Consider the following 8764-nt stretch of genomic DNA (forward strand, 5'->3'; position numbering starts at 1 on the left):
ATTTTAATTAATTAACTACAAACTTTGCATAAGAGGTCTTTTCATGCGTATCCCTGTAGAACTGAAAAAACGCACACACCTCGAACATGGTTGCAGTACAAATGATCTATTAAAGGTAATTTACAACATTTGCTTTTGCTGTAATTTTCAGATTGGATGGATGTGGGGGTTAGTATTTTATAGCAAAAATTGTTACACCGAACTGTTTAAATGTTTTGTGTGCATAGATGCTGGTAAAAACAAACAAAAAATGCTGTTATTGTTGTCTGGTTCCCTGATCCTACTTCAGACGAAACATAGTAGATTTAGGGGAATTGTCAGGTCAGGGAACCAGACTTAGCTGGCTTGCACCGGTTTACAGATGTGTAACCAGTTGCAAACAAAATGTGGACTAACTAAAATTGGTAAATTGGGGTCAGTATTTGAAACAAACGTCAGGTTTTTTCTAACAATGGTTGGCCGACCATCGTTGCAAATTGATACAAAAAGTCCACTTTTTTTGAAAATGACAGCACACCAGGAGCCATGATTTCACAGGATGCTTAAGACTATTATTTCCTCGCAGTCAAGTAAGGTATTTCATAATATTTTGGTATTTTTTTTTGTTTTTAATGTTTGCAATATGTTGTATATTACCTTTGCGAAGAAACAATTCATGGAAATCGGTATCTGCCCAAGGTGTGGGCTAGCTTGAGGAATGCATTGGACAAGTTAGTGATCGCTGGTAAAAGACGGATGATATTATGACAAATGAAATGAATTAATTGCTTTTATTGTTTTACTTTGTATATTGTTGGGCTTGACGGAAGAATGACGATGATAAATAATGTTTATATATCTAACCAGTAGAATTTAGAAATAAACTGAAAAGTTGCCTGAAACAAATCATTGCGTCTAGTTTTTGTACTATTTTCGTGGAACTTGAAATAATTGTAAGACAACTGGACTGGTGCTTAAATACACTTTCTAATAAAGAGCCATTTCACAGACGGCTGGATCGATGCTGCCTTGACACGCCCCCCGCCCCCCGCCCCCGATAATAAAAACAATTTCTAGAAAACGGGGTGACCGTAATTAAGGTCATGGCAAAATTCTACTTGATCATGCACTTCAAAAATCTTCTAGATTTAACCCAAATCTGCTAAATCACCTATAATTGCACAAAATACAGTTTAAACACTAATGCAGATGTTATAAAATTTCCCTTAAACCCCCCAAAATATAAAAAAAAAAATCCGTTTAAAAAATTTAAAAAATTTTTTTTTTAAATGGTGCGTGTCTAGCCTGTCAGTTTTCCAGTGTCTACAGAATTTTACTGATTTCTCGAACACATCAGGGAACCTCAACGCGTGGACTGGCCTATCTGTCCCGTTATGCAGGGGTTTGAACAAAACTAAAGCTTTTTCTCGCACTCTCAGTGTGGGTCATAACAAAATATTGCTCATAATGTTTACCGTGCTATTTCGAGTTTCACATTGAAATAATATTTTCCTAGAAATACAAAATTCAAATTTTGCCTGCCAGACATAATTCGACTCTACTATCTCTCGCACGTATGGCGGGTATTTGTGCACAAAATGAAAGCCCTTTTGCTGAGGGTTGCAGACCACCAAAAGCGGAGGAATATATAGTTTGTTTTTTCGTTTTAAATAAAAAAAACATACAGATTGAAAGTTTGTTAGGAGACAAAAATCCATGTTTGGAAGCGGATGGGGTATGCATCTTGGCGATTCTTCCCCCCCCCCCCCCCCCGAGATCTCGGCCATCGAGAAACGCAAAATTATGAAACTCGGTGCATGCATAGAACAAACTAATATGAACATACCCACGAAATTTCATGACTATTGGTTTAAAGCTTTTGGAATTATGGCTAATTGATTATTCATATACACCAATGGTAATTCTGCTTTGTGTATAGGGGACAATCAGTAAAATCATGGGGCGGTAACCCGGGTCGGAATTTTATGTTTTTGGTATCAAAAGATGCGCAAGTCTAAAAAGTCAGGAAAGCTCGGGTCGGGAAAAACAATTTTGCAAGGGAATCGCGGAAAAAGTTGTTTTAATTTAAGGGGATGGGAAACAACACTCCGAGAACTTTTTAAATGTGTCTTCCACACAGTGTGAAATATTCATGTTAATTGGTTAAAATACGATATATGCTGCAGACACAAAAAGAGCTATGGATACGTATTTACGCATATCGGTAGCTTTTTTAAAATTTGTTTCAGAATATGGCCCATTCTTTCTACCGCTCTAATAACAAAATAACATACAGCGCTAGCTAGCGCATGGAGCAGCGCGCTCCAATAGTTGGACACGTAATCATTGGTACTTTTTGACAACAGAGGGCGCTACACCCAAGATGGCAGCCACCATGGGAAGCAAAAGCTGTCTGCTACTTCAAAGTTTTGCCACATTTCTGGTGGTTTTTATGTCTGCAATTTGTTTTAAACCCAGCATCTGTCAGCCAGAAGATCTGAGCCTACCCAGAATTCTTTCAGAGGTGGAAAGGAGATGCGTTCTGGTTCTTTATAATAAAAATATTGCTCACGTGGAAACTCTCGCGAATGAATTGCATCAGATTTTGACGGACAGTAAGGACATCACTTTTGGCACTTCTGAACTTATCCTAAGTGACGGACTCACTTGGCCAAACGGTCAGCCGTTGCAGTGGGTTGGTAAAAGCTCAAAAGCAAAACACCTGATATCAGAAGCTGACGGTGGCACGTTGGTGATTTTCCCAAAGCAGAAGAAAGATCGGGAATGCCTGATCACTGGCCCAGGAAGAAAACCCCAAGCAGAGCTGTTCACCGGCCCTTTGAATGTCCAAACAGCTCTTGATTGGGTGAATAATATTTGCCACACGTATATCAGCCCAACTGGAGGACTAACATATGAAGGGTTGCACAGAGACAGTATCCTACAGAACCTATTCAGTGTGTCGCATGTATCAAATTTCACCATGCAGGATTTTAATCGCCAATGGAATCAGGGTTCTTTGGTGTCAAGGTTACAACTTCAAAACGTATCGGGAGAATCTGCCAGTACAGTTTGTCAGCCGCTGGATTTCAGATCTTTAATTTTTGATGGTGAATGCAGCAAAGACATGAAAGGATTCTGCAGAGCGTCCGAAGCAGAGATTGCAGATGGTGATATGTTAAAGCCAGCTTTTAGCCAATTTGGAAACACAGAGATGTTGAAAGATATTTCAGAGGACTGTCCTGAAGGAATAAGAAAAGATCCGATATCTTCGAGACGGTTCCCACAGTGTGAACGTTTGTCCGAACTACCAACCAAAGGACAGTTCTTTTACGACTACTTAAAGACGTCCAAACCAGTCATCCTAGAGGGCGCTGCAGCACACTGGGACGCCTTTCGCAAGTGGACGATGGAGTTCCTTAGAGATCAGTACGGTGACAAGGATGTTCATGTCAAGCTTGCTCCCGACGGACTCTTTGAAGGAGTTGAGGCATCGTCCAACTGGGAGGAATATGGGACATTCACGATACCAAGCGCCGTCTTGGACATATTACCCTTTCCAGATCTGGTCGTTGTCCGACCAGCGACAATAAATCTGAAATTTGCTGAGTTTTTGGATATGATCTCAAATACCTCTAAAGTGGAAAAGGAATCAGGCAACGGAAAACCTAGGTACATGTACTGATATAAAAGCCAATCAAAAATAGTTCTGCTTCCGATTACATGGCATTTGAAAATAGGGTAGGTAGGTAGGGATTTCTTTTTTTGGCAATTTTGTGTGTGTATGATCATATGGAGGTGTCTGCGTGAAGTCTAAGGTAAAAGGTAGGAATTGATGCTATTCAGGGTTTTTCCTCGGTTTCCCCCCAAAAAAATTAGGGACTGTCAAAATAGGGTACATGTAGGTAGGGTAACCAGAAGCAGAAGTATTATTTTGCTTTGCCTAAAAATTGTCAATATTGAAATGTTATAGGCAGTTACTTACAATGTATGTTGCGATTTTTTATATTTTATGAGGACTTAGTTTAAAGAAAAAAATAGTCTACCTCACCATGCAGCATTGCTTACTTTCTAACAGTAAGCTTAGAAATAACAGGGTTTTTTTCCTATCACTCGTATCACGTATTACTTTATTGTTTATTTTCATTTAGTGTATGTCTTTTCCAATCCAGAGCCTCCGCCTATCTTGAATACTCATCCATCCCTAATTACCTTCCGGAGCTTGAGCAAGACATCCAGGAATTGCCTTTTGCTCGGGACTTGTTGAAGAGACGTCACTTGAACATCTGGCTGAGTGACGGAAACACACTCGGCAAGCTCCACTTTGATCCCTTTGATAACTTCCTTTGTCAGGTAACTTCTTGGATTCTGTCCTCCAAGTTGAAACTTGTTCTTGGATTGTCTTCCCATAACAATAACAGTCATCCTCTGCAATTGAAGCTTTGCCTGCCAATCCATTTGTTGTAGTGACAACTCTTTCAAATCTGTTGCTTTTTTCTTCCAGATCCGAGGTAAAAAGCAACTAACCCTTTTTGAGCCTCACGACAACACCAAAATGTACGAGGCTCACATTCCTGAAGCTAAGCTGGGTTATGATCCTCTGAGCAGGCGATTCCGTCGCAAGAAACTCCTGGATAGCACGGCCATGGTCATGGCACCCGTTGACATCCTCAATCCAGATTTTCAGGTATTTGCTGATCAGTACGAATGCACCTAAAAAATGAATCCGCTGACATTGTCTTTCAGGGGTGATGAAGTCAAATTCTATTGTTCAAAATCGATTTTTAAGTTTGAACTGAACAAGACCTGTGTCCCTAAGCAACATTCTTTACTGCAATTACATGCACCGGTTAATTGTCATTACTGTTATGCCCCAACTATGGCATTGTTCCAACAATGGTAGGGATTATGCCATCTACTGTAGTTAGAATCATCCCAAGTCAAGTTTAGACTGTACTAACAGTAGTTGGGACTATCTTAAATGTAGTTGGGCCATTGCTACACAGTATGTCCCCAAAAAAGTGTCAGTCTGACTACTTTTAAAATAACTAAACAACCATGAAGATTTAATTTCAGTCATGCATCACTACACAATTGTACGTTGATCACAACAAGTTTCTTTTGGACACTGTGACTAAGTTTCTTGCCTTAATCAATTTCAGAGCTGCTTTATGATGTAAGCTGTGCAAAATCCTTCATGTTGTGAAAAGGGCTGCAGTTGGGATTGGAATGATTTGTCCTGGCTATCAATCATCATGGCAAAACCTCAGTTTAATACTCCAGGTCAAATGATTTCAATCCCAAACCACATCAGCCTTTTTTCACAACAGGAACTTGGTCACAGTGTCCAAAACTGTTGTTGTGATCAATTGACCATTTTGCACTGAGGTAGATGGAAATACAATGAAACTCATAGGGGTGTAGACCAAGGATAAGGAGTATCTCCACAATCAAAACAATTTTCCAAATTAACTTGTGGTTTTGTAGTTATTTCACAAATAGTCAGACTGACACTTGTTTGGGGACATACTGTAGTTGGGCATAACATGACCCCAATGACAGTTTTTGCACCTGTAAACCAGGACGCGACAGTAAGGTAATTATCTGATGCTTACCACACAGAGATTCCCTGCATTTGCTGAGACACGCCCACTAAACTGCACCATTAATGAGGGAGATGTCTTATTCATGCCAGCATTCTGGTGGCATGAGGTACAGTCTTATCCTAACGTCACTGAAGGCAGGAATCTGGCTGTCAACTTCTGGTAAGAAGAAAACCCTCTTACTCTAGCTCACAAACTACATGTAAATGTAATCGTCTCAATCAGAATCAGTCAAGTGACAATTGTTAGCTGGAGTGGGGCCCACATACAGCAGGCTTGACTGGCTGTCACTGTTTATGTAACTTGCTGTAGTCATGCTTCAATTCTTTGAATGGTGATGATTGATAAGCCTCCTGTGTTTATAGGTTATCTGCTTTTGTCTGTTGACAGAATTTGACTAGTCACAGTGCTTACAAAAATGTTATCTGACTGTTGGTGACTAGCCTTTGTGAAAGGCATGGCAGGGGAAGTGGAATGATTTTTGACTGTCTGTGACTGCTCAGACAGCAAGAAGGTTCTGGCCATGGGTAAAATGAACCAACTTAAACATGCAGTATATTTGAACAACACATATTAAAATAGGGGCAGTTTTTAGTTTGTAAACCAGTGACAAATTTTAAAGTCTGTCGGCAGCTTTTTGGCAGGTTTTCTAAAATAAATTGCCTATTTGCACGGATATCTTTACATAGTCCCTCCCGTTCAGCACTTTATTGCCCATTCTGCCAAAAAGTCAATTATTTCAGATATTTTCCTCATTTGTGGCAGTCGAAGTATTCCTATTTTTTTATGTTGTTAGACAAATGTCCGTTACTTTATCTCGCAGGTATGAACCATTCCTGACTAAAGAATTTCCATGTGGACATTGCAAGTTGGATGTGAACCCCCTCTACAGGCATCTCTTGTGAAGGCCCTACTTACTACCACTGCACTGCAAATCCTCATTCCTCCGAATGCTGCAAGTTGGATGTGAACCCCCTCTACAGGCACCTCTTGTGAAAGCCCCACTCACTACCGCTGCACTGCAAATCCTCATTCCTCCGAATGCTGCAAGTTGGATGTGAACCCCCTCTACAGGCATCTCTTGTGAAGGCCCCGCTTACTACCACTGCACTGCAGATCCTCATTACTCAGAATGCTGCAAGTTGGATGTGAACCCCCTCTACAGGCATCTCTTGTGAAGGCCCCACTTACTACCACTGCACTGCAGATCCTCATTACTCCGAATGCTGCAAGTTGGATGTGAACCCCCTCTACAGGCATCTCTTGTAAAGGCCCCACTCACTACCACTGCACTGCAAATCCTCATTCCTCTGTATGCTGCAAGTTGGATGTGAACCCCCTCTACAGGCATCTCTTGTGAAGGCCCCACTCACTACCACTGGGCTGCAAATCCTCATTCCTCTGTATGCTGCAAGTTGGATGTGAACCCCTTCTACAGGCATCTCTTGTAAAAACGCACCACTCACTACCACTGCACTGCAAATCCTCATTCCTCCGTGAGCTGCAAGTTGGATGTGAACCTTCCTAATAAACTTTAGTACGGCACTAATGTATACTGGCAAGAAATTGCTGTGTGATTCGGGGTGGATGTGAACTTCCTATCACTATTAGTTCTCATCCTAAATCTCCGTTCCATACGAGACTCAGGAATTCCAATTCGTTTTCTGTATGGTGCAATGCAAGTTGGATATGAACTTCCCTCATGCAACAATTTCTTTGTGTTACAGTCTGGTTGGATGTGAACTTATGACGCACCAAATTCTTGTTAAGTGCCACCTTAATTTTTTATGGGTTTCAAATAGACCACGGAGTCTTTAATTCAATATAATTGGTTGAAAAGTTATTTTACCTATCTTTACTGTGTGTATTTTGTTCCTGTGCCATACATCAGTTATTATTTGTATATGATCGATTGATATTACTCTAAGGATGGTATTGAAATATGTATTTTATTGTGTGATGGGATGTTGTAATATTATGTTTAAGTAACTGAAACAAAAACAGGTGATTTATTTAATGATAAATAATTTAGTACATGTTTGTGTTTTGTACGATTGCTTTTGTGACACAAAACAATTAACCAAAAAATCGACCATTTTGAGGACAATATTAACATTTTAATTTTAGATCACAAAACCAATGTTAAGGCCAAAAAAAAAAGTCTCCGGTTTCTGGTTTGCGCGCGTGTCACCGTAGCCATGTGCGTTGGCAAAATAAAAAAGTTTTTTTTTCAATGAAAGATGATGTCTCAAAACCACCAAACTGGCCTAATCCACAAAATGTAAATCCACAAAGAGATACGAGGATTGACATACATTCTATTCAATATGCCAGTCAATAAATGAGGCTGAATTGTATTGAAAGCCGATGAGATGTCTACAGAGTTCTGACATATTTATGAGTTTTATCCAAATGTGCATAAATGTGACGCACAAGTGTTGAAATGGCATCATACACACTTCTGCCCGAACGATATGCAAACCGGACAGGGTCAGTGTAAGCCTTAGTCTGAACCAAGATAATTTCCTTAATTACACTTTCAAAAAAATTAATAACTGACGATGTGAGAGCAATAGGTCTAATAAAAGTCATGCATTACTGTAGGTTTGGGTACTTTTGGAATCGGTATAACAGTTAAGGTTTTTTATTTCCAAATTGTGGGAATTATGTTGAAGACCAGACTAGAGACTACTGAAACAGTCTATGAAATACAGAAGACAGTTCTCTATAGTAGGATTTCAGGATTCTCTCAGAAACACCATCAGGGCCTGATGCCTTGTTGCCCTTGATACGCTTAGAGGGTTTCTCAATCGCTCGAACGCTGAGCCCAATCCTATTGGAGTCGTCTACCTGGCTCTGCAGATCGTCGTGAAAGTGGTTGTTCACGTTCTTATTATATATGGCATCACTTCCTAATAGTTGTTGTATTTTTCCTTATCCATTTGGGTGACTGTATTGGGATGTTTCATATTCATGCTGATGATTATCAGACTTTGAAAAGTAAAATGTGAGACATAATGAAGAACACTCAACACTTTCAACAAAAACTATACTGAAGTCGAACATTTTCCCTATTAAAATTCAATGTATATTTCAAACAATCTTAATAAGGAGTGTCACGATGTGACAGACATGGCGCATTAAAAGTCGTCTTTATTATTATGGAATAGTATTTTCTCAAT

General features: G+C 39.8%; 1 protein-coding gene across 1 annotated transcript; it reads left to right on the forward strand.

Annotated features, from left to right (window-relative positions):
• The first annotated feature begins 2338 nt into the window (after positions 1–2338).
• LOC119724782 (bifunctional peptidase and arginyl-hydroxylase JMJD5-like) lies at positions 2339–7621 on the forward strand. The gene is made up of 5 exons (XM_038195997.1): positions 2339–3651; positions 4152–4332; positions 4484–4666; positions 5602–5744; positions 6406–7621. The coding sequence occupies exons 1-5, from the start codon at positions 2363–2365 to the stop codon at positions 6485–6487; spliced, it is 1878 nt and encodes a 625-aa protein (XP_038051925.1). The 5' UTR covers positions 2339–2362; the 3' UTR covers positions 6488–7621.
• The last annotated feature ends 1143 nt before the right edge of the window (positions 7622–8764 follow it).

The sequence above is a fragment of the Patiria miniata genome, unplaced genomic scaffold (genome assembly GCF_015706575.1).
Source record: "Patiria miniata isolate m_02_andy unplaced genomic scaffold, ASM1570657v1 HiC_scaffold_1, whole genome shotgun sequence".
NCBI lineage: Eukaryota > Metazoa > Echinodermata > Asteroidea > Valvatida > Asterinidae > Patiria > Patiria miniata.